Genomic DNA, 26786 nt, shown 5'->3' with positions numbered 1-26786 from the left:
AAGCTAAATCATTTACCATATTACAGACGCCTCCAGGAATATCAACCCTATTGCACACTTTAGGGTCATCGGCAAATATGCAAACCTTCCCTACCAAACCTTCCCCTATGTCAGTCACAAACATGATCTTGATTCTCTCTCTCTGTTAATGCAGCTTAGAACTGTGTTGGCTTTTTTGGCAGCAGCTGTACACTGTTGGCTCATATTTAAATGGTTGTCCACTAGGACTCCAAGATCCCTCTCACAGTTACTACTGTTGAGCAATGTACCACATATAAAATCACCTGGCCGGCCTGGGCATGCCCGCTGGAGCTGACCCAGGGCAATGCCTCACCTGCCCTTACATATAGGTTCGCCATCACTGCTCTATAACTTGCCTCTTGCGGCTGGTCTTCCAAAATGCACTGCATTTAAATAAGGGAAAAACCCTTATCTCTTCTCTCCATGCATTTATTGAATCCTGTTTAAAATCGTCTCCTTAATCCTCTTTAAAATAATCTCGTGAGAGGCTGAATCTTCCCACATCTGGCATTTATCTTCCCATCAGCCTCCTTTCAACAACGAGCAGCTGCAAAGATTCTGGGTAGATTGTAATTGTTTTTTTGAAAGAGATTTGACAGGTGCAGCTTGTCACAGGATGAGAAAAGGAGTCTGGCTAAAATGCTGTCTCTTCACCCAGTTACAGATTGGAGAACTCCACTGCTCTTCATGTCATCTGAAAATTTCATGGAGATTCTCCCGGGAGTAAGAAACATGGGGAAATACCCCAATGCAAGGAATCAAATTCATGCTAGTGTACATTCAGGCCGAGAAAATCTGGGAGGATGTTTGTGACAAGGGAAACCAGAGCGAGGAGTTGCCGATGTTGGGAGCCAACCAAGTGAAAATTTGTGAAGATGTGCTGCAAGATTGCCAAGTAAATAAAACTCAGAGCAATCATCAATCTTTCAAGCAGCAATCTTTAAAGAGTCAGTCTCTTAGGAAGCTGGCAAAATGCTATGATTTGTGCTCCATATGAGTACATTTGCATGTGCTGATCACATTGATAGCTAGGCTTTGCCTCCCTGGATTTCTTCATCTCAGAGCTGTTCTTTTGTGCAGTAATGGGCTGCTGCCTCCACGAGGGAGGGAACAACGCAATGTGGGTAGTAAGTTTATGCACTGGTTTTTTTTTTAAAATTAATTAATTAATTAATTTATTTATTTATTTTTATTTATTTTGTCCAATACACAATGAGGGTTTTAGTGGGTATATATATATACAGTGGTACCTCGTGATACGAACCCCCCGTGATACGAACATTTCGAGATACAAACCCGGAGTTCGGAAATTTTTTGCCTCTGCTTACGAACTTTTTTCGACTTACGAACCCACAGCAGATCACAAAATGGCGCTCCACTGGGCGCCGCTGCCTGGCTGTCACCTTTTGAAACAGCCAGGGGGCTTCTCGGCGTTCTCCCAAACCCGAACTTTTGCCAAACTTTTCGGGTTCGGGAGGCCGCCGAGAAGTGCCACCGCCCACCTGTCACCTTCTGAAACAGCCGGGGGGCTTCTCGCCGTTCTCCCGAATCCCGAACTGGGAAGTTCGGCAAAAGTTCGGGTTCGGGTTCCGGAGGCCGCCGAGAAGTGCCCGGCTGTTTCAGAAGGTTACAGCCGGGCGGCGCCGCCGGGCGGAGCACCGTTTCTGCAATCAGCAGTGGCGTTTTCGGCCGATCTGGAGGCTGAAACGGAGGTGGGAAATCCCAATAGGGAATTCCATGGGCGGAGCTTTGACGTCACAAAGACGTCCTTCCTGGAGGTCACGTTTGGAGGCCACCCCGGTCACATGATTGTCAAGCCACTCCCACCTGGTCACATGGCCGGCAAGCCACACCCGCAAAATAAACCACACCCATAGTGTGGCAGTAAAAATTTGGGCAGCCTATCACTGGGTGGGTGGGAGCTACCACACAAGGGGAAGAATATAGGTTTTGGGTTTTTTTAAAGATAGCAATCCTATCACCACAGCCAACTGGAAACTTTATTTACACCTTTTCAATTTACCTTCACCACCACTGAGTGGGTTGCCAACGCCGGAGAGGTTAGGTCGACCAGGCTGAGGTCGTGGTCGATTGGTAGTAAGTAGCGTCCCGCTTTCAGCACAGTCATCACCTGAGTAGCCAGGGCAGCAACGCCACTCCAAGTCTGAGACCATCTTGTAGGCCACCTTATACCGTGGGCGCACAAAACTCCGGTATCTGGTAGAAGAAAGAGACAAGAGGATTTGTGCCCGGAGTAAGAAGTGAGGCAGGGGTCTTTTTTGGGCGGGTTAGCTATTGGCTTGGAGAAGTAATAATATTCTTGGCAGGCAGCTGCTAAGCAAACTGCTAGAATTACGTATTTCCTTACTAGGGTGAGGTTGTTCTTGACAGCAGGGGTCTCCAACCTTGGCAACTTTTAGCCTAACAGACTTCAACTCCCAGAATTCCCCAGCCAGCTTTGCTGGCTGGGGAATTCTGGGAATTGAAGTCCGTTAGGCTTAAAGTTGCCAGGGTTGGAGACCTCTGCTGTACAGCATTCTTTTCACCCATGGACAGTTGACCTCACCAAGTTCCTAAGAGGTCAGTAAGGGGTGTACATAAGTGCACCAGTGTGCCTACCATTCCTGACCCCTGTCCTATAGTCTCTCCCATATCTCCTATATCCTCTCTTCTATCCTTATATCTTTTTCTGCTATTCTCTCATAGTTATATTTTATTCCTTTATTTTCTCCTCTATTCTCCCTTTAATACATTCTACCTGATTATATCCTCTATAACCCTCATTGTGCATTATTGTGTATTGGACAAAATAAATAAATAAATAAATAAATAAATAAATAAATAAATAAATAAATAAATAAATAAATAAATAAATAAACAAACAAACAAACAAACAAACAAACAAACAAACAAACAAACAAACAAACAAGCATAAAACGTATCAGGAAAGACTTAATGAACTCAATCTGTATAGTCTGGAGGACAGAAGGAAAAGGGGGGACATGATCGAAACATTTAAATATATTAAAGGGTTAAATAAGGTCCAGGAGGGAAGTGTTTTTAATAGGAAAGTGAACACAAGAACAAGGGGACACAATCTGAAGTTAGTTGGGGGAAAGATCAAAAGCAACATGAGAAAATATTATTTTACTGAAAGAGTAGTAGATCCTTGGAACAAACTTCCAGCAGATGTGGTAGATAAATCCACAGTAACTGAATTTAAACATGCCTGGGATAAACATATATCCATCCTAAGATAAAATACAGAAAATAGTATAAGGGCAGACTAGATGGACCATGAGGTCTTTTTCTGCCGTCAGACTTCTATGTTTCTATGTTTCTATGAACAAACAAACAAACAAACAAACAAACAAACAAACAAACAGACTTTTCATTCTTTTCACCCATGGCCAGTCAGAGCTCGACTGCATTGGCTACCAATTTGTTTCTGAACACAAATCAAAGTGTTGGTCATAACCTATAAAGCCCTACATGGCATTGGACCAGATTACTTACAAGACTGCCTTCTGCCACATGAATCCCAGCGTCCGGTTATGTCCCACAGAATCGGCCTTCTCCACGTCCCGTCAACTAGACAATGTTGTTTGGCGGGGCCTAGGGGAAGAGCCTTCTCTGTGGGGGGCCCGGCCCTCTGGAATCAGCTCCCCCCAGAGATTCGTGGTGCTCTAACCCTCCTTGCCTTTCGTAAGAATTTGAAAACTTATTTATGCTGCCAGGCTTGGGGTCATTAGATCCCAGCCTCTGGCCACTGAATGCCTAGTATGTTTGGTTCGTATTGAATAAATGATTGATATTCAGCTTTTATACTGTTTTTATAATAACTATATTAATTGGATCCAATTGTATTTTGTATGCTGTTTTACTGTTGAAATGTTGTGAGCCATCCCGAGTCCACGGAGAGGGGCGGCATACAAATAATCAAATCAAACCAAACCAAACCAAACCAAACCAAACCAAACCAAACAAACAAATAAATAAATAAAAAAGATCCCTTTGAAAAAAGCTAAAAGCTCCTCTAGTTTTAACAAACGTGATCTCTCTTCCTGGACAATAGCAATAGCAATAGCATTTAGACTTATATACTGCTTTACAGTGTTTTACAGCCCTCTTTAAGCGGTTTACAGAGAGTCAACATATTGCCCCCCAACAATCCAGGTCCTCATTTTACACACCTCGGAAGGATGGAAGGCTGAGTCAACCTTGAGCCTGCTGAGATTCGATCTGCCAAACTGCTGGCAGCTGGTCTTCAGCAGAAGTAGCCTACATTACTGCATACTGCACCACCCTGACTCAAATAGGCTTGACAGTGACTGATCTAAGAAAACTAAACAGGATCAAACCTGCTTAATGCTTAAGCAGGATTTCAAACCAGAAATCCTTCAGATGTAGTCTACACTGGGAAGTAAAACGTTTGCAATTCCAAAGATGACCGCTAGGAGGCAGCAGATCACTTTCACGTGCATGGCCCATTAACTTTTATTGGTCCTGGGATCAGTGCCATTTCCCCAATGGACTGGGCACGTGCCAGGCAAAAGCCCCAGGCAAATAGCCTCTCTTCCCCTGTTTGCCCAGAGAAGTCATGACCTCTTACTCCACCCAGCTAGCAAGCCAACCTGCCAGGGAGGCTGGGATCAATGCGACTGAGCAGGGGGACAAATGTGTTCTGTTTGCTCTATGGGTGTTTTCAAGTCCAACCCCCCTCCCCCCCTCTCTATCTATCTATCTATCTATCTATCTATCTATCTATCTATCTATCTATCTGTCTGTCTGTCTGTCTGTCTGTCTGTCTATCATCCATCTATCTATCTATCTATCTATCTATCTATCTATCTATCTATCTATCTATCTATCTATCTATCTATCTATCTATCTTGAAGGGGACCTTGCAGGTCATCAAGTCCAACCCCTTGCTCAAGCAGGAAATCCCACAGCACCCCAGCCAAGTGACAGTTCAATCTCTTCTTGAATGTGTTGAGAGTTGGGGGCGTTCACAACCTCCGCTGGCAAGGCCGTTCCACTGGCTCTGACCGTCAGGAAGTTCTTCCCTATTTCTACGTTGAGTCTCTCCTTGGTCAGCTTCCAATCATTGTTCCTCATCTGGCCCTCTGGTGCCCTGAAAAACAGTGTGATCCCCTCCTCTCTGTGGCAACCCCTCAAGTACCTGTAGACTGCTATCATGTCCCCCCTGGCCCTTCCCTTCTCTAGGTGATCCATGCCCAGTTCCAGCAATCTCTCTTCATAAGTCTTGGTTTCTAGTCCCCTAATCATTTTGGTTGCTCTTTTCTGCACCTTCTCCAGAGTTTCTATGTCTCTTTTGAAGTGTGGTGACCAGAAATGAATGCAGTACTCCAGATGGGGTCTGACCAGGGCTCTGCAGTGACCGGAAACGGTAAGAGATCTACAGTGACTTGCACGGGTGTTCCCTTTTCCCTGCTTGCCCCTCACTCACGTGACAACACGAGGACACTGGAGTTGTCCCCAGGCACATGGTTGATAATCTGGTTTCACGTAGGTGTCGACTCCATCCTCCACCACACAGCTCACAGTCCGGGATACCACATAGGCACACCAATTCCTGCAATGGTGCAACAAAAGAAGGTTGGGTTGATCCACAACGGAGTTATTTTGTTCTACTACAGCCCACTTGCACAGCAAAGAGTAGCGAACCCCGAAATCAGTGATGGGCTCCTACGGGGATGGTCAGGTATGCCCTACCGGTAGCAAAATTTGGAGCTCCACCCAAGAGCACCCAATTTGCACTGAAAGATGTTGAAACAAAATGCATAAGCCACGCCCACAGTGTGGTAGTAAAAATTTTGATAGCCCATCACTGCCCGAAATCTACCCCACTTCCAGATTCCCACATACAGGAGATGCTCTAATTCAGGTATGAGTGAGGCTGAAGTTTTCAGGGAGATTCTCTGAGTAACACGTTTCTTACTATTCCACATTGCTAAAGATAAAGAGCAACGTTGCTTTAACATATTTGGCACAAGATTCAGCCTCTAGAGCAGTGCTTCTCAATTATTTTCTGTTATCCCCCCCCCCCAGTAAAAAGTAAACATTTATAGTTTACTTTATAGTTTATAGTTTATAGACCTCTCCCGATTCCTAAGAGGTCAGTAAGGGGCGTGCATAAGTGCACCAGAGTGCCTTCTGTCCTCTGTCCTAATTTATTTATTTATTCATTGGATTTGTATGCCGCCCCTCTCCGTGAACTCGGGGCGGCTAACAACAGTGATAAAAACAGCATGTAACAATCCAATACTAAAACAACTAACAACCCTTATTTATAAAACCAAACATACATACAAACATACCATGCATAAATTGTAAAGGCCTAGGGGGAAAGAATATCTCAGTTCCCCCATGCCTGATGGCAGAGGTGGGTTTTAAGGAGCTTACAAAAGGCGAGGAGGGTGGGGGCAATTCTAATCTCTGGGGGGAGTTACTTCCAGAGGGCCGGGGCCGCCACAGAGAAGGCTCTTCCCATGGGTCCCGCCAAACAACATTGTTTAGTTGACCAGACTCGGAGAAGGCCCACACTGTGGGACCTAACTGGTTGCTGGGATTCGTGCGGCAGAAGGCAGTCCCGGAGATAATCTGGTCCGGTGCCATGAAGGGCTTTATAGGTCATAACCAACACTTTGAATTGTGACCGGAAACTGATCGGCAATCAATGCAGACTGCGGAGTGTTGGTGTGACATAGGCATATTTGGGGAAGCCCATGATTGCTCTCGCAGCTGCATTCTGCACGATCTGAAGTTTCAGAACACTTTTCAAAGGTAGCCCCATGTAGAGAGCATTACAGTAGTCGAACCTCGAGGTGATGAGGGCATGAGTGACTGTGAGCAGTGACCCCCGGTCCAGATAGGGCTGCAACTGGTGCACCAGGTGAACCTGGGCAAACGACCCCCTCGCCACAGCTGAAAGATGTTTCTCTAATGTGAGCTGTGGATTGAGGAGGACGCCCAAGTTGCGGACCCTCTCTGAGGGGGTTAGTGATTCCCCCCACAGGGTAATGGACGGACAGATGGAATTGTCCTTGGGACAATTTCTCTTTTACTAGTATCATGTATATAAATATTATATGTTGGTATACCACCAATACATATGTTACAAAACAAACAACAAACAAATAAATAAAATTTCGTGCCCCTCTAACTCTCCACTGGGACAATTTTGTGCAATACAGGTATTGTATTCAACATGTTTTCGCCGAAAAATCTCAAATGGCTTATCAGCGTGGTTGGAGTGCAATGTGTTTTGGTGACGCCTTAATGTATTTAGCTTCATGCTGTCCACTGCCAACATTTTTAGACATAGTCTTTCCTCGTCTCCCACCGTATTCACAGTGAAGCCAAGCGCTACATACGCTTCGTCGTATTTCCCCGTCTTAGCTTTCGGGAGACTTACGTTTGTCTCATTATCTCCGTCTCTCTCCTCCTTTCTTTTCATCCCTGTTAAATATTTTTCCATGGTGTCTCTTAAGAGTTTGTTATCTGCACTTCATATCTCCTGCTCTGTGCTGTGTGCTATTGTTCGGTGCAAAAAAACCCTGCTCTCTGCGGCAAAAAAAAATCACATTCCTGGGGTCACATGCCCCACCTCTTGGCATCGTTCTGCACGCCCCCCAGGGAAGCCCGTCCCACTGTTTGACAAGCACTGAACTAGAGAGATAAGGATTTGAGAGAGGCCTTAAATTTTAATGCTTGTTTTTAAATAAATCCCCAAAACAAAGCATGGGATTCAAGCGAAAGCCAGAGGCAGATGTGCCTACGCATACTTTGATGTTAATCTAAACTAAAAGACTCATCTTTGTTGTTGCTATTATTGCTTTAAACAAAGAGACTTTGATAAAGACCAAAAGAGATACTGAGTGGAGAATCTTGGTGCTGAGCTACAGAACTGGGCCTTGGTTATCAGTGATGGGCTGATAATGGACAACACAGTGGGGGTAGTAAGTTTATGCACTATGTATTGAATACTTAATAGTTTTTTATTGTCCTTCCTTCTCTAGTACCTTAGTATGATCCTTAATTACTTTTAAAATAAGAAATAATTAAATAGTATGTTTTTACTCATAAACGCTTTAATCATTTTAATCATTATCGGAGAACTGAACTGTTATTGCAATTAAAGAAAATTGAGCTGCTTGCCTAATCTGTTATCATACTGAACCTTGTGGGTTCAATACAAAATCTTAAAATGTTACTATGTTCTTCAACAAATAATGTTGTCTCTCATTTGTCCTTTTTGTGGCTATTCAAATAATGTGACATAATCAACTTATCTTGGTTGGTAAGCCACTCCCACCCAGTCACATGACCTGCATTGGCTGCCAATCAGTTTCCGGTCACAATTCAAAGTGTTGGTTATGACCTATAAAGCCCTACATGGCATCGGACCAGAATATCTCTGAGACCACCTTCTGCTGCACGAATCCCAGCGACCGGTTAGGTCCCACAGAGTAGACCTTCTCCAGGTCTCGTCGTCCAAACAATGTTGGCTGGCAGGACCCAAGGGAAGAGCCTTCTCTGTGGCGGCCCCGGGCCTCTGGAATCAACTCCCTCCAGAGATTCGAATAGCCCCCACCCTCCTCGCCTTCCGTAAAATGCTGAAGACCCACTTTTGTCGCCAGGCGTGGGGATAATTACCACCTTCTCCACCTTTTTATTATGTTTTCGGCCTCACTGTATGATGGATTAGGTTGAATGTGTATGATTGTATAGTTAGGGATTTTAATATGTATTAATATTTTTAAACTGATTTAACTTTTACTATTAGATTTGTAATGTATTGTATCACTATTATGTTGTGAGCCGCCCCGAGTCTTCGGAGAGGGGCGGCATACAAATCTAATAAACTACTAAACTACTACTACTTTAAGCCACCCCCGGTCACATGATTGTCAAACCACTCCCACCTGATCCCATGGCTGGCAAGCCACTCCTACCTGGTCACATGGCCATCAAGCCACACCCACAAAATAAGCCATGCCCACAGTGTGGCAGTAAAAATTTTGGCAGCCCATTACTGATAGTAGGACAGTAAGACAGTATAGGACAGTGATGGCAAACCTTTTTTCTCTTGGGTGCTGAAACCTCGTGTGCACATACTATCAACCTGTGTGAGTGTTCACACCCATAATCCAATGCCTGGGGGGGGCGAAAATTCCTCCCCTGCCCCTAGGAGCCCTTCTGGAGGCCTAAAATCCCATTTCCCAAATTTCTGGTGGGTCTGGTAGGCCCGTTTTTCACCCTTCACAGGCTGTAGAGGCTTCCCTGGAGCCTGGGGAGGGCAAAAACGCCATCCCCCCCGGAGGCTCCCCGGAAGCCAAAAATCCCCTCCCAGAGCCTCCATATGAGCTGAAAATCAACTGGCCGGGGCGCACCTGCGTACTGGAGCTGAGTTAAGGCAACGGCTTGCATGCCAGCAGATATGGCTCTGTGTGCCACTTGTGGCATCCATGCCATAGGTTCGCCATCACTGGTATGGAATGTGGGAGACTTGGCTCCGAAATAGAACATCTGAAAAGAATCTGTGGCTATTGACCATGTTGAGCCAGCAATGTGGGGCAGCTGCTAAAAAATGCAAATTTATTTTATTTTAATTTTTTTTATTTATTGGATTTGTATGCCACCCCTCTCCGTAGACTCGGGGCGGCTAACAACAATGATAAAAACAGCATGTAACAATCCAATAATAAAACAACTAAAAACCCTTATTATAAAACCAAACATACACACAAGCATACCATGCATAACTTATGCTATCTTGCATTGTATTACTATGAGTATAGTGAAGTAGACCCAGAGACAGGGTTTTGAGCAATCGGTACTTTTATTCAGCTCAGAGAACAAGTGACAGCTCAGCAAGGTAAAGTGACAATTCAGCGAGTACCGACTGGCTCTGCCGGGAGAAACCGCTTCTTTTATACTTTTGCGGTTCCCGCCAAAGCTAGAGCCGGCCGCGTCTGAGCCAATCAGGAGCGACTTCCTGCTTGGGCTCAGACAGCGCTGGAAAAGAGGAACAAACTATTTACAGCGTTACAAGGTAGCCATTCCAGGATACAACACCCCTCCCCTCATAGTTGGACTCATCCATCAAGAAAGCCATGTGACGAAGTCGTCCAATCGGTGAGGCCTCCGAGGCTCTCGCGCTGACCTGCGCAGTCCAATTTCTCCTTCGCCACTGACTGTGGAGGATGGCTCGCCGCTGCTCTCCCGGTGCGGCGGACTTGGCCTGGCGGGCCCAACGAAGGCTTCGGAGGACGAGGATGGCTCGGCGTCGCTGGATGGTTCCCCCTGGCCCGATAAGTCTCTTTGCGTGTTTATTAGTTCGGGCAATGTACTAAAGTCTGTTGAGGGGGGAGAGTCCAAGTCAGCGGTTTGTTGCAATTGATTTTCAGTTCGTTTCCGAATGTGGTCTATGTGTCGTTTCCACAAACGACCATCCTCCAGTTTAACAACATAAGTCTTGGGTGCGTTTTGCTTAACAATAATTCCCTTCATCCAGTTTACATTTCCATCAAAACATTTTACATATACATTTTGTCCCAAATACATTTCTCTTTCTGGTTTCATACACATTTGGTTATTATTAACACAGAACCTTGGATTTAACCTGTCTAATGGTGACCTCAACTTTCTTCCCATCAATAACTCTGCAGGGCTTACATGTGTGTGCGAGTTAGGGGTAATGTGCTGGGTTAATAAGAATTGGTCCAAGTTCTGTTGCACATCCCCAGGGCCTGACCTGTGCAATGCCTCCTTTGCCACCCTTACGTAACGTTCTGCCAACCCGTTAGCCCAGGGCGAGTAAGGCGAGATGAGGGCATGCCTGACCCCTAGGCCATCTAGGAATAATTCGAATTGCCTGGCTGTTAGCTGTGGCCCATTGTCAGACACTAAGAGATCAGGGCAACCATGGGATGCAAACAGTCTGCTCAATACCTTGATAGTGGCACTTGTGGTTATGTTGTTCATTGCTATTATTTCCAACCATTTGGAGAAGGCATCAACCACTATTAGAAAGTACTGAGACCCCACTGGGCCAGCAAAATCAATGTGGATCCTAGACCAAGGACCAGCAGGCTGTTCCCACTCAGCCGGAGTTGTTTTGGGGGGACTGGGCCTTGACTCTTGGCATGGGTCACACTTTGAAACCCAACTTTCAATATCAGCATCTAGCCCTGGCCACCATAAATGCCCCCTTGCTAGGCTCTTCATCCTGACAATCCCAGGATGGCCCACGTGTAACATTCTGAGTACCTTTTCCCTTAGGCGTTTGGGGATGATCACTCTATCCCCCCACAGCAAACAACCTTTTACATATGATAATTCAAGCCTTTTGTTTTTAAAATCACACAATTCAGGTTTAACAATATCATTTTGCCATCCCTTTAGAACACAGTTCACCACTTGTTTAAGGATTTGGTCTTGCTGCGTGTGTGCAGCTACCTCTTTTGCTGTGGTTAGTGGGTTTTCCTCGAGTTCTATCATTAGCACATCTGTGGCAGGAACAGGGTCTTCTACTAAGTCTGCTATGGGGCATCTGCTGAGGCCGTCTGCATGATTGATTTCCTTCCCCCCCTTGTGGGTGAGCTCATACTGATACCCTGAGAGGAAAAGGGCCCATCTGATTAGTCTTGGAGACATAAAAGGTGGAGTGGGCTTGTTGGGGGCTAGCAGGCCTAGTAGGGGTTTGTGGTCAGTGACTAGCTCAAAGCTTCTTCCAAAAATGTAATTGTGAAACTTCTTTACCCCTGCCACTAATGCTAGAGCCTCCTTGTCTAACTGGCTATAATTTCTCTCTGTGCTGGTCATGGTTCTTGAAAAAAATGCTATTGGGGCCTCTGTCTTATTGGGTAGAACGTGAGCTAAAACTCCTCCTATGCCGTACGGCGAAGCGTCGCACGTGAGCCTAATGGGTAGTGAAGCACTATATTGGACTACTACGCTTTTAGAAGTTAATAAATTTTTTATTTGACAAAAAGCTTCACGTTCAGTTTTCCCCCATGTCCAGCGGGCTTCCTTCTGGAGTAAACGATGGAGAGGCTCTGCTACTGTTGCCTTCTGCTTTAAAAAAACGGAATAAAAATTAAGGAGGCCCAAAAATGCCTGCAACTCACTCTTATCTCGTGGCTCTGGGGCTTCTCTAATTGCTCTCAGCTTCTCTGATGTGGGGTGGATACCTTCTTTATCTATCTTATACCCAAGGAATTCAATACTGTCAGTTCCCCAGACACATTTATCAGGCTTGATTCGTAACCCTTTGTCCTGTAGCCTCTTAAGTACTTCCCTTATTCTTTTGTTCACTTGTTCCTGGTTTTCCCCTGCAATTAAGATGTCATCAAAATATGGAATTGCCCCATTTACCCCTGACAATAGGCGTTCCATGATGCTCTGGAATATTCCTGGGGCTATGCTTACCCCAAACTGTAACCTCGTGCATTTGAAAGCCCCCCTGTGCGTTACAATCGTTTGAGCGTTTGCTGTTTGTTCATCGACCGGAAGTTGCTGGTAAGCCTGCGCCAGGTCGATCTTTGCGAACCTTTTCCCCTCCCCCAGGGAGTGTAAGAGTTGTTGCACAACCGGAATGGGGTAGGGGTGGTGTTGGAGTGCCTTATTCAGGGTTGATTTGTAATCAGCGCAAACTCTTAAGGAGCCATCTGGCTTCAGGGGTGTCACTATGGGAGTTTCCCATGGCCCCTGTTCCACAGGGACCAAGATACCTTGACTAATGAGTTTGTCCAGCTGTATGTCTAGCTTGGGGAGAAGCGGAAGGGGGACCCTGCGAGGTTTCAGTCTAACCGGTGGGACCTTGGGGTCAATAGAGAAAGATATAGGGGGTCCCTTATACAATCCCAAGGTGGGGCTGAACACTTCAGGGAACTCTTTCACAAAGTTAGGCATAATATCACAGTTTACATTACACACACCCGAAATTTCGATCCCCAACGGTTCCATCCACGCTAGACCTAGCAGGGAGTGTTTGGCCCCCGTCACAATAAGCATGGGAAGGGTACATTTAACATTCTTAAATGCAATAGGTACATTTGCTGTTCCCAGGACTGAGATTACCCCCCCCTTGGAAGTCTCTGATCACCAACGAGGTTTGAATTAGGTCAGCCTTAGACACATTAGGCATATATAGCTTAAATTTTTCCCAGGGCATGATGGTATATCTCGAGCCCGTATCCAGCTCCATTGAGCAAGGCTGGTTATTTAGTAACAATGAGATAACAATTTTAGCCCCCTTTTTGGTTGCCGTGTTATTCACGGAAAATTGAGAGTTACCTCTATTGTAGTCTCGGTTAGCGGTGGAGTAGTTCCTTTGACCCGAGTTGCGGAACGGTCTCCTTTCTCGCGATTGGGGGTGGTGGTTTTGAGGTCGCTGGTATTGTTGTGTGGCAAACGTTTCTTCTGGTGCCGTTGCCCTGCATGCGATGGCGATGTGGCCTCTCCGGTTGCAACGGTGGCAAGTAGCGTCTCGGAAAGGGCATCGATGGCGCTGGTGATTTCCCCGGCAGCCCGCGCAGGGGGCTGGGTGAGTAGCTCTAGGGTGTCTCGGCTGGTCTTGCAGGAGGAGGCAGTTGTCCCCGTTGCTAGTTGGCTGGCTGCGGTCGTCTGTTCCCATGGCGCTGGGAGACTCGGCGTCGATTTTGGCAATGATTTCTCGCCTTCCGTGCTCTTTTAATTCTCTTGCCGCTGCGTCGGCTGCTTCCGCGGTTTGCGCTAATTTAATCACGGTTTGTAGAGTCGGCTCTTCTTCGGTGAGGAGTTTATTTCTCACTGTGTTGCTCCTCATGCCGAAAACCAAGGCGTCGGTGAGGCGAGCTTCCGGGTCTTGAAACTTGCATTGAGCAAGTACCGTTCGAAGCCGCGTTGTAAATTGGCTGATCGACTCGGTTTCTCTCTGAGCCATCATGTGAAATTGATGCCGGTAAACCATGGCTGGTCTGGTTGGTTTGAAATGGCTCGCTAGTTTCTGTTGAAGGACGTCCCACGCTGTGGCTCTTGCTTGTTCTGGTTCGGTGAGAGTTTGGGCAAGTCTACGGATCTCTGCGCCGCAGTAGTTGAGAAAAATAGCCCGTCTGCGATCGGCTCCGGCGTCCTGCATTCCCGCCGCCTCGAGGAATATCTCGAAGGTGGCCATGTACTCGTCCCATGTCATTTTCTCGGAATCGAAGAGTTCTGGAGCCTGGCCGATCTGGATTTTGTCCATGTTGCACGCGAAGTTTCTTCCGTTCGTTCGTCGCCAGTGAAGTAGACCCAGAGACAGGGTTTTGAGCAATCGGTACTTTTATTCAGCTCAGAGAACAAGTGACAGCTCAGCAAGGTAAAGTGACAATTCAGCGAGTACCGACTGGCTCTGCCGGGAGAAACCGCTTCTTTTATACTTTTGCGGTTCCCGCCAAAGCTAGAGCCGGCCGCGTCTGAGCCAATCAGGAGCGACTTCCTGCTTGGGCTCAGACAGCGCTGGAAAAGAGGAACAAACTATTTACAGCGTTACAAGGTAGCCATTCCAGGATACAACATATAGGACTCAAATGGTAGGAAGTTCCTTTCCACAGACTCAATTTGGAGAGGTGGGTACCGTGGTTCAAAAAGACGGTAACACATTGGAGCAAGCTCACATGAGGGCTACCGGGAACCATAAAGGGTCTGAAAGATAGCCCTATGACAGTGATGGCAAACCTTTTTTCCCTCGGGTGCCAAAAGTGCTTGCACACATGCTATCATACATGTGTGAGTGCCCACACCCATAATTCAATGCCTGTGGAGGGTGAAAACAGCTTTCCCCACACACCCCGGAGACCCTCTGGAGGCGAGAAACGGCCTGTTTCCCAACTTCTGGTGGGCTCAGTAGGCTCGTGTTTTGCCCTCCCCCTGCAGCCGGGAGAGGGTAAAAACGCCCTCTCCGATCCCCCAAGAGGCTCTCTGGAAGCCAAAAACGCCCTCCCAGAGCCTCTGTGCAAGCCAAAAATCAGCTGGCCGGCACACACAAGCAGGTTGGAGCTGAGCTAGAGCAACAGCTCATGTGGCAGCAGATATGGCTCTGCGTGCCACCTGTGGCACACGTGCCATAGATTTGTCATCACTATGAATTTTGGCAAAAAGTGAAAGAGGATATCAATAGAATGCTAAATATACAATGGCCAATCACTAAGGAAATGGCAGTACTAGTTAAAAGCAATGCGATGGGAGAATTTAGAGAAATAAAACAAGCAGCAATAGAAAGTGCTCAGGCGGTAATAGTTTTGGGTTGGAAGGATGCGACAAAATGGACAATGCAAAATTGGTATAGGTACATGGTGGATCATATTCAATTTGAAATTATGGATAAAAGGATACATTCGGATAATGAATTGGGACAACTGATGGGATGGTGGGACAAGGTAAGACGATATATGATGAGCAGAATCCAAGACCAGGCTACAAGAAATAAATTGGAATCACTCTATAATATGTAAATAGATGTATTGCTCTTGGGTCAAGTGGACTATATAAGAAACACCCCCGATTTGGTGGTGGGGAATGTGTGTGTGTCTGGGTGGTGGGCACATTTCACTATGCACTGTTTTATGTTGTGTGTATATTAAACGTTAAGAATGAATAAAAATAATTTATTTTTTAAAAAATCACTGCCCTATGATGTCCCAAGGGTGCTTTTTCAGATGGCAACTGGACTTTTATTTCCCTTGAAGACGTTTGGCTCTTCATCAAAGAAGCTTCTTCAATTCTTACTCAATAGTGGCCTCAATGACTCTCAGAAAGAATGCTGACGACCAGATGACTACAAGGAATATAAATCCTTCCATCGTCCACGATTCAATGAGAACAGAAGAAGCTCCTTGGATTGGAAGTGAAACGTCTTCAAGGAAAAAAGAAAGTCCAGTTGTCCTTTGGGTCAACCATGACCTGGATGATTGAGAATCTTCATCAACATTTAGTCCTATGAGGAGCAGTAAAAGAATCTGGACAGGGGGGAAAAAAGCCAAAGACTGACAGCGGAAGTCTTCAATTATCTCCACAGCTGTCACAAGAAAAAGGAATAGATTTATTTTCCATTGGCCCAGAGGGCAAGACCAGAACCAATGGATTAAAATGACAAGGAAGGAGTTCAGTCTTTATTTTTGGAGAAACTTCCTGACTATATGTGTTATCAGCCAATGGAACAGGCAATGACACAAAAGTGTTCGGAAACTTCAGATCGTGCAGAATGCAGCCGCGAGAGCAATCATGGGCTTCCCTAGGTATGCCCATGTTACACCAACACTCCGCAGTCTGCATTGGTTGCCGATCAATTTCCGGTCACAATTCAAAGTGTTGGTTATGACCTATAAAGCCCTTCATGGCATCGGACCAGAATATCTCCGGGACCGCCTTCTGCCGCACGAATCCCAGAGACCGATTAGATCCCACAGAGTTGGCCTTCTCTGGGTCCCGTCGACTAAACAATGTCGTCTGGCGGGTCCCAGGGGAAGAGCCTTCTCTGTGGCGGCCCCGACTCTCTGGAACCAGCTCCCCCTGGAGATTAGAACTGCCCCCACCCTCCTTGCCTTCCGTAAACTCCTTAAAACTCACCTCTGCCGTCAGGCATGGGGGAATTGAGGCATTCCCCCCCCCTCCATCCGGACCTATACAATTTATGTATGGTATGTCTGTGTGTATGTCTGGTTTAATAATGGGGTTTTTAAAAATGTTTTTTAAATTTATTAGATTTGTTGTGAATTGTTCTATTGTATGTTGTGAGCCGCCCCGAGTCTACGGAGAGGGGCGGCATACAAATCTAATAAATAAATAAATAATGACTTGTCTTTCAGTGGAGATTTTCCTGGCAGAGGGGAGATAGTCAAGAGAGGCTCTAAGGCAGTGTTTCCCAACCTTGGCCACTTGAAGATATCTGGACTTCAACTCCCAGAATTCCCCAGCCAGCATTTGCTGGCTGGGGAATTCTGGGAGTTGAAGTCCAGATATCTTCAAGTGGCCAAGGTTGGGAAACACTGCTGTAAGGGATCCCTGTATTGACTAGGGTGTTTGACTAGAACAATGCTTCTAATGTCCTTTTCTATGATTAGACTACTGAGAATCATATAATTGTGGCAATATAAAAATCTGACAAATTACAGTGAAGGGCTGCAAAACTTTTTACTATCACACTGTAGATGTGGCTTATTTTGTGGGTGTGGCTTGCTGGCCATGTGACCAGGTGGGAGTGGCTTGATGATCATGATTGGGGGTGGCTTGAAGATCATGTGATTGGCTTAAAGGTGACCAACTTAACATCACTCATGTCAAGGGTTTGGGTTAGGGTGCCTGGCCTGGCCTCTCCTCGCCTCAAAGAGATACAATTTCCCTTACTATTACTGAACATCCAAAATATACTATTTAATTCTATGTATATATGCTATATGTGTACATAAATATTACACACAGGCATACAAAAATATACATTATCTACTATGTAATGTACACACACACACATGCACGCACAACTCTTCTAAAATGACACACATTCAACCTCATTTACTGCGAAATTGTTTCTACTGGTTCTGCGTACCTGACCATACCCATAGGACCCCCTCAAAGCATGTGCCCAATGGGCTGATGGATACTGCAGTGATGCCATGTGCCCAGTGGGTTGGCACAATGTATCTCACAATGCAAGTTGATCATGATCCGCGGAATCCCACTGCCCTAGTGAGAGAAAATGTATTATCTCCCACTACCGTAGCATAGTAGTGAACCCCTAAAACTATTGAGTAACAGAGGAAATGGCACCAGAGCGATTCCCTCTTCTTTTGTCTTTCGGCAATGTACTAAACGAAGGAATCCTGCTTGTTTACTTTTCCTTGACCAAGCCCTCAGTTGCAGTCCAGGTGAGTAGCCTCGAGCATGCTTTTCACCTTTGCTCGGACAGAACCTCAAGGCCTAATGGCCTTTAATCACGGAGGAGTCCAACCTGAAAGGAGATATTCCGCTAAAAAAGAGCCAGGTCAAAGGCCAGGCGGAGATGCCTCTCTCCATTATTGGAAAAGATCAGTCTGAACTAACAAGTTACTTTCCTGCTGGTTAATGTTTGCCCAGCTCACCTTATCGTATTCTCTATCCTCACAGAGGAAATGTAGGTATTTCCTGCATACCAGCGAGGGTCAACTTGAGAAAGTTGACTTCTTCTATTCTTTCATTGATATGTTCTATTACTATATCTTCCTTTCTATTCTTTCATAGATATATTTTACTATGAGTATCTCCTCTATAACCTTCATCATGTATTTTACTATGTGTGTGTGTATATATAAAATAAGGCCGAAATAGATCTATCCTAGTCTCCCTTAATTTTCAAATTCAGCAAAAACATGTGACACATACAGATTAACTGCCTTGGAAATGGCCCTGGGTTGGGCCGAGAGGCAAAAAAGGAGCTGTGATGTTCCTTCAATATACCAGGGTGATTCGACACAAAATGTAACCCTTCCCTGGTACAGAGCTGAAAGGATTGGATACTGTAGCCTAGAGGTTAATTCTCTGCCTTACAAGGCAAAGGTTGCAGGTTCAAGTCCCAGTGAGGGTATGGCTAGCTGATGAGGCCAAAATAAGGCCGAAATAGATCTATCCTAGTCTCCCTTAATTTTCAAATTCAGCAAAAACATGTCACACACACACACACACACACACACACACACACATATATATACCCCCACTAAAACTTTCATTGTGTATTAGACAAAATAAACAAACAAACAAGTAAATAAATAAATAAATAAATAAAAGTTCCTATGGAATGGTAATGGATTGATCCTCTAACATTGTTTATTTATTTATTTATTTTTATTTGTTTGTTTTCTCAAGTACGTATTGGTAGTATACAAAGATACAACAATCTTTATATACATGATACATTAGAAAGAAACATTAGGACAGGGGATGGAAGGCACTCTGGTGCACTTATGCACGCCCCTTAGTGACCTCTTAGGAATCAATGGATAGACTAAGGGTAAAGTTTTGGGGGTTAGGTGATGATACTACAGAGTCAGGCAGTGAGTTCCATCCATCAACTACTCAATTACTAAAGTCGTATTTCCTGCAGTCGAGTTTGGAGCGGTTAACTTTAAGTTTGTATCTGTCGTGTGCTCGTGTGTTGTTGTGGTTGAAGCTGAAGTAGTCGTTGACAGGAAGGACATTGTAGCAGAAGATTTTATTCTACCGCACGAATCCCAGCGACCAATTAGGTCCCACAGAGTTGGCCTTCTCCAGGTCCCGTCGACTAAACAATGCCGTCTGGCGGGACCCAGGGGAAAAGCCTTCTCTGTGGCAACCCCGGCCCTCTGGAATCAACTCCCTCCAGAGATTAGGACAGCCCTCATCCTCCTTGCCTTTCGAAAGCTCCTAAAAACCCACCTATGTCGCCAGACATGGGGAAACTGATACACCCCAAGCTACTATGGTTTTTTATGTACAGTTCATTAGATTGTGTCACTGTTTTTATAAGAAGGGTTTTAAATTGCTTTTAACATTAGATTTGTACATTGTGGTTTTGCTGTTGTGAGCCACTCCGAGTCCTCGGAGAGGACCGGCATACAAATCTAATAAATTATTATCATTATCATTATCATTATCATTATCATCATCATTAATGGGCCATGCTTAGGTCGTGTTTAAGGCGATGTAGTTCTAAGCTTTCTAAACCTAGGATTGTAAGTCTAGTTGCATAGGGTATTCTGTTTTGAGTGGAGGAGAGGAGGGCTCTCCTAGTAAAGTATCTCTGGACATTTTCTAGAGTATTTATGTCCGACATGCTGAGCTGTATTCAAGGATTGGTCTGGTGAAAGTTTTGTATGCCCGTGTTGAGAATCTTTCCTACACTATAATTACTATGGCAAAATTATGAACAGGAGCAATTCAAACCAGGCTTCGGTACGTATAAGCCTTTCCCCGCTATCTGGCGCTCAACGTTATGTGCCTCCACGGAGAGCCGCCATAAGGCCCCACTCTTGGGAATTTCCAGCAGATGGCAAAACTCATTGGTTTTGACAGCCTTTGGAGATCTGAGATAATATGTTGTTTCTGTCTGGCTGCTATTTTTGTGTAATGTTTGTGCACTGATTCAATACGCTTTCATAATGGATGATTTTATTCTTGGTTGTTGTAAGCTGCAATAGATGTGTGGCTGAAGAACTGCCTATAAATCTAACAACAAATAAATATTACCCAGACCTCCAAAAGCAGCCCACAAGAAGAGGCCTAACTAGGACAAATTATGGAGTAAAGATGGGAGGAGGAATTGAAGGGTGAGTGTATGAATGAACAAGTCTTGTATTACTTTGTTTTCTCCTTTAATCTACAACTCTCGCCAAGATTCATTACTATTTTCTGGAGGCCCTTTTCTTTCTACCTCTGTTCAGTGCTGCTCCTATTTCCCAAACCAGCTGCAAATTGACCCTGGAATGTAATTCCCCTTTTTAAAAAGCAATATTCATTCAAGCCTCAACTGCTGTTGCTGGTCCTCCCTGCCCCACATTAGCTTAGTAAAGATTCTGAAGTAGTAGAGAGAAAGCAGCAACTTCCTTCTCCCGCCCCAAGGAACACTGTCTCCTGTTTCCATTATATGATTCTTCAGCATTTATCTCAATTCCTCAACATCCCACAAATATTTTGTGGTCATCTTGAGGCACAGTCCTCTCCCCTGTAAAGGCAACCCATTCCCAAGTCTTATTCTCAGAAAGTCCCTGCGACCGGTTAAGTTAAAGTGACCAAATTTTAAGATTGGGGGAAAAAATTCGCAAAAAAAAATAATTGCAAAAAAATATATATTTCTTTCTCCCTCCCTCTTTCTTACTCTCTTCATCCCTTCCTCTCTCTCTTTTCTCCCTCTTTCTGTCTCTTCCTTTCCCCTTGTCTCTTTCTTTCTTTCTTTCTTTCTTTCTCTCTCCTTGCTTCCCCCTTTCTTGGTCTCTTTATATCTCTCTTCCTTCCTCTCCTTTTTTCTCTCTCTCTCCCTCCCTTTCTCTCTCCCCCTCTCTCTTTTTCTCTCTCTCTTTCTCTCTCTCTTTCTCTTTCTCTCTCTCTTGCTATCTCTCTCTCTCTCTCTTGCTATCTCTCTCTTTCTCTCTCTCTTCCTCCCTCCCTTTCTCTCTTCCCCCCTCTCTCTTTCTCTCTCTTACTATCTCTCTCTTTCTCTCTTCCCCCCTCTCTCTTTCTCTCTCTTACTATCTCTCTCTTTCTCTCTTCCCCCCTCTCTCTTTCTCTCTCTTGCTATCTCTCTCTTTCTCTCTCTCTCTCTCTTCCTTCCTCTCCTTTTTTCTCTCTCCCTTCCTCCCTTCCTCTCTTTCTCTCTCCCTTCCATCTCTCTCTCTTTCTTTCTCTCTCTCTCTTGCTATCTCTCTCTCTTTCTCTTTCTCGTACACTACGTACAGGTGTCGAAATAGGAGTGGGAGGGCACCGGCAGCAGCGGCACCGGGCAGTAGCCACGTGGTGGTGGCGGGGCAGTTGGCTGTGAGTGGGAGCTCCAGGGCAGAGGCACCGACAGCAGCAGCTGGACGTGTTAGTGGGCGCTGTACATGCTGGCGCTGCACTGGGCCTGGGTGCGGGGCTGGCATTGGCCCGATGGCTGGGACTCATTTATGCCACCAGGCTTTCGGCGATTAGACATTAGATCCTGGCCAAGAAATGATTGTATGGTTGCTGTACCAATGGGTGTGATTGATTTTAATATAACTAGGGATTTTATATAGTTTATGTAATTTTAATTTAATTGGATTTAACGTATTGTAACTTACTGTTTTTATTTTATTTTTTAAAAATATTTTTATTAATATTCAAAGTAAAAGACGTAACAAGACGAACGTATTATAACTTACTGTTTTTACATGTTGTAAGCCACTCCGGGTCCTCAGAGAGGGCCGGCATAGAAATCCAATTAATAAATAGAAATAAATAAATATTAACAGATTACAATACATCTAGCTAACGGGACTCTCCATCACAAGCATCCACACTCAGGCCATATCTGTGGGAAAAGACCACCCCCAACCCCAAACAAAAGAGGATGCTGATGGGATGGGTGGCTAGACCAATGGTTTAGGATCTCGTTGGGCATGGGTCTAGTCCTCAGCCCTTCATTTGCATCCAGAGCCTCTTTCCACCTTCTGTTGGGAAAGATAAGCACATGGACAGGGATTGAAGGGCGTTGCTATGGAAACACCATTGTCACCACCTCTTCTCCATGTTCCCCATCAGGCATCTTTCTTGGGATTTCAAGCCAGTGTATAATCATTCATAACAACATACAATATAACAGCCCACAAAGTCCATCACAGTAAAAAGCAAGAGATTATGAGGCTATTCCTGGCCTGCCTCTAATTCAGATTTAAAATTTAAAAGTGGCATAGTGCGAATCCAATTCCCACCAAGCGCCACAGTGGGATAAGCCAAGGGTACTTTTAAACCTGCAACCAATGCAATGTAGATTTGCCACTGCTAAGATGGGCAGCCAGCCATATTTAAACATGCAATACTTAAGCGAATAAGGCTCTTCTCTAGCACAACCACAGCTCCTAGGTCTCCTCCATATCCTTTAACCCTCATAGGAATTGCTTGCGGGACCGGCTTCTGCCTCGTGTATCCCAGCAGCCATTTAGGTCCCAAAGAGTTGGCCTTCTTCAGGTCCCGTCAGCCAGGCCAGGCTGCCACAGAGCCTTCTCTGTGGTGGCCCCGGCCCTCTAGAATCAACTCCCCCTGGAGATTCGTACTGCTCCCACCCTCCTAGTCTTTTGTAAGGCCTTGAAGACGCACCTCTGCTGGCAGGCCTGGTGCCACTGAATTTTAACATCTACCCCAGCCCATGATTAAGTCTATTATGTATGTTAGGATGAATGGTGATGATCAGTTTTTAAATGATCTGGGTTTTTCAGTATAGGAATTATTTAGATTTTATAAGTATTTTAAGATTGATGTTTTTATCTCTTTAGAATTTTTAAATGTTGGATTTCTTACATATTTGTGTTTTTCTTGTTGTAAGCCGCCCTGAGTCTCAGGAGAAGGGCGGCATAGATGATGATGATGATGATGATGATGATGATGATGATGATGATGACGACAACAACAACAACAATATACGACTCAAAAAAATAAAGGGAACACTCAAATAACACATCCTAGATCTGAATGAATGAAATATTCTCATTCAATACTTTGTTCTGTACAAAGTTGAATGTGCACAACAGCATGTGAAATTGATTGTCAATCAGTGTTGCTTCCTAAGTGGACAGTTTGATTTCACAGAAATTTGATTTACTTGGAGTTATATCGTGCTGTTTAAGTGTTCCCTTTATTTTTTTTCAGCAGTGTATTATAATATAATAATATTTCTGAGTCCTCGGAGAGAGGCGGCATACAAATCTAATAAGTAAGTAAGTAAGTAAGTAAGTAAGTAAGTAAGTAAGTAAGTAAGTATAATAATAATAATAATACTAATAATAATAATACATTTTAATAACAACAGCAACAACAACATACAAAAATGATCTTTTCTAGTGCCTTCCCCTTGGGGCGGTAGCAGTAACCAGCTTTCCAGAAACTCAGATCCAGAAGTGCCTTATGCCTGTGAAAGTCTGACTTATTTCCTTTTGCCCAATTCTTCCTGGGGGAACCATAATCCGGACGGTTCGATTTTTGCCCCAGCCCTGCATTCTGATGTAATGTGCAGAGAAGCCTGTCTTACCTGTGGCGACTGGCCACCCGGGCTCCGTTGGTGGCTTGTTGTGCCGTCGCTTGGAGCTGCGTGAAAGGCAGTTTGTTTCCCGTGTAGAGGTTGTATCTGGGAGGGTAGTTCATGGGCCAAACCTCCCTGGCTAGGAGACCCCACCAAATGCAGAGCCATGCCGTGGCGCCAGGGATGGCCATTCCCAGTTCTTGCCGGTCCTCTTCCCCTGGGGCCCCTGGGTCAGCTGCACATGGCCCTCAGGCCTTGGCAGCAGAGTCCGGGATGGACAGCAGAGCGGGAGTCCTCCGTTCTTTCTGGCCCTCTCCCTGAACGCTCGAGCCTGCAGGGCTATGTGCAGCCGCTCGCTCCTCACACAGCTTTTGACAGCTTTGCAAACTTCTCAGAGCTGGTTTTGCTCACTCCCCCCAACTTCCTGCCTGGCAGCTCTGAGACCCAGCGCCTTGCTCTCTCTCTCTCCCCCCCCCCCTCAACAAGCCTTCCCTATCCTGGGCTTCCCTGCCCAACCACTGGCTCCCTCACCCCTGGATCGGCCTTGGCCCTCTGCACACATCCCCTCCGCCAGCCAGCCTGGGTCCGAAGTGGGGATTTTTCTGCAGCCTCAGTTCCTGCTTGGCCACCCACCCCCTCCCTCCCCTCCTGTGCTGGGTTTTTGGGCTGCTTGCTCACATCTGCTTCTCGTTACAGTCAGGACGGGGATGGGGTGTGTGTGAGTGTGCAGGAATGGACAGGGGGGGGGGGAATGAATGGGTTGTGCATAAAAGCCCGACTAGCCCAAGGGAGTCAGCATGACACTGCTACCGAGCGAGGTCCCTGCCATATGGCGAGAGGCCACCTACCCACCACGCGTGGATTCTGTGCTTCGACGTGCCACGCTTCTGTGCCCCCCCCCCAACTTCCCCGCCACTCCAGAGCTGGGGAAATGATCTCAGCTCTCTGGGTCCGATTCACGGGCCTTGGTGTCTGCTCTGCCCCTCCGGTTCCCCCCACGTCACTAGCCAGGAGAGTTTCCAGCGAGCAGCCTGTCTGGATAGTCCCCAAAGAGATCCGTGCATGTCTGGGTGAGAGAAAGAAACGCATCTGAGACAGGGGAGCCTTTGTTTCGGAGAAGTCTGGGGTGGTTTTTCTCCTGCTGCTCTTCCCTGGCCAGCCTCACCTGCTCCCCTTGACTATGGTCCAGCCATCCCACGCTGGGATTTCTTCCCAATGTCCCAAACAGGATTGCAAATGAAACGTAGAGAGCCTGCAACTATTGGAGAGACCTAGTTTTTACACAAGGGGCCTCAATCCAATCTGGGCCTAATGGCGCTGCTAGGCCTGTAGCCTCTAACTTTCCTGTTGTAGAGGAAGCCTTTGCCTATCAGGCTCAAAATTCCCTGAGGGATTCCAGACAGGGCTAAAAATGCTGAGCAAAATAACACACACACACACAAAAGCAGATAGCCAAAGTTGAATCTCCCTTAGAAGGACTTGAAACTGAATTCCCCACTCTCTTTATATGGAAAAAGAACATGCCAGAGTGAGATATCATCATGTAAGGCTGATTTCATGGGCAAATGCATACTATATCTCCGGGGCCGCCTTCTGCCGCACGAATCCCAGCGACCAATTAGGTCCCACAGAGTTGGCCTTCTCCGGGTCCTGTCGACTAAACAATGTCCTTTGGCGGGCCCCAGGGGAAGAGCCTTCTCTGTGGCGGCCCCGACCCTCTGGAACCAGCTCCCCCCAGAGATTAGAACTGCCCTCACCCTCCTTGCCTTTCGTAAACTCTTTAAAACCCACCTTTGCCGCCCGGCATGGGAGAATTGAGATATCTCCCCAGGGCTTATACAATTTATGTATGGTATGTCTGTGTATATGTCTGCTTAATAATGGGTTTTTAAAAAATGTTTTTAAATTATTAGATTTGTCATGAATTGTTTTATTGCTGTTGTGAGCCGCCCTGAGTCTATGGAGAGGGGCGGCATACAAATCTAATAAATAATAAAAAATTATTATTATTATTTGACCTCTCTCTAATAACACCTTGTAGCTGTTCCCAGGACCGTCCTGGAAACCTTAGATCCCTTTCACAGGAAGGAGTTGGACAGCTTATAAATCAAATCAAATAAATAATAAGGATGTTGAGATTTTAGAAAGAGTGCAGAGAAGAGCGACAAAGATGATTAGGGGACTGGAAGCTAAAACATATGAAGAACGGTTGCAGGAACTGGGCATAGCTAGTTTAATGAAGAGAAGGACCAGAGGAGAGATGATAGCAGTGTTCCAATATCTCAGGGGCTGCCACAAAGAAGGAGTCAACCTATTCTCCAAAGCACCTGAGGGTAGAACAAGAAGCAATGGGTGGAAACTAAACAAGGAGAGAAGTAACTTAGAACTAAGGAGAAATTTCCTGACAGTTAGAACAATTAACCAGTGGAATAGCTTGCTTCCACAAGTTGTGAATCCTCCAACACTGGAAATTTTAAAGAAGATATTGGATAACCATCTGTCTGAAGTGGTGTAGGGTTTTCTGCCTAGGCAGGGGGTTGGACTAGAAGACCTCCAAGGTCCCTTCCAACTCTGTTGTTGATGATAATAATAATAATAATAATAATAATAATAATAATAATAACAACAACAACAACAACAACAACAATAATAATAAAGAGAAAGAAAGAAAGAAAGAAAGAAAGAAAGAAAGAAAGAAAGAAAGTCACCGGGAGTTGAACTCACCTTGAAGGATACTTTCCTGTATATATGTGCAGATGAGTAATGAAACCTATGTCTGAGCTGCCTCTCATCTATATGTGTTCATACTGCACACTGGCACAGAGTGCCTGGAGCATTCAGTTCATGCATCAGGGGTATTAACGTTAGACAGATGGAGTATGAGTTGAGGCAGACATGGGTAAGGAAAATAGTATGTATTCCACAGTACATACCTGCAAGATGTGTAGCTGCAGGGCTATTTACCTACAAGTTACTGTAGTACAGTCCAGTTTTCCTCCAAAGACTCTTGAGACCCACAGAC

The 26786-nt window shown here is 45.5% G+C and overlaps 1 protein-coding gene across 1 annotated transcript in view; it reads right to left on the bottom strand.

The window, feature by feature from the left end:
* Positions 1-24140, bottom strand: part of EMILIN1 (elastin microfibril interfacer 1) — a 39027-nt gene extending 14887 nt beyond the window's left edge. The window contains exons 1-3 of the mRNA XM_070734964.1: positions 23774-24140; positions 5492-5617; positions 2045-2238 (exon numbers count right to left, since the gene is read on the bottom strand). Of these exons, the coding sequence (XP_070591065.1) occupies positions 2045-2238; positions 5492-5617; positions 23774-23955 (502 nt within the window). The 5' untranslated portion in view covers positions 23956-24140. The remainder of the gene's footprint in view (positions 1-2044; positions 2239-5491; positions 5618-23773) is intronic.
* Positions 24141-26786: the final 2646 nt, after the last annotated feature.

Source organism: Erythrolamprus reginae, chromosome 1 (genome assembly GCF_031021105.1).
Source record: "Erythrolamprus reginae isolate rEryReg1 chromosome 1, rEryReg1.hap1, whole genome shotgun sequence".
NCBI classification, from domain to species: Eukaryota; Metazoa; Chordata; class Lepidosauria; order Squamata; family Dipsadidae; genus Erythrolamprus; species Erythrolamprus reginae.
This window is presented reverse-complemented; position numbering and strand designations above follow the sequence as displayed.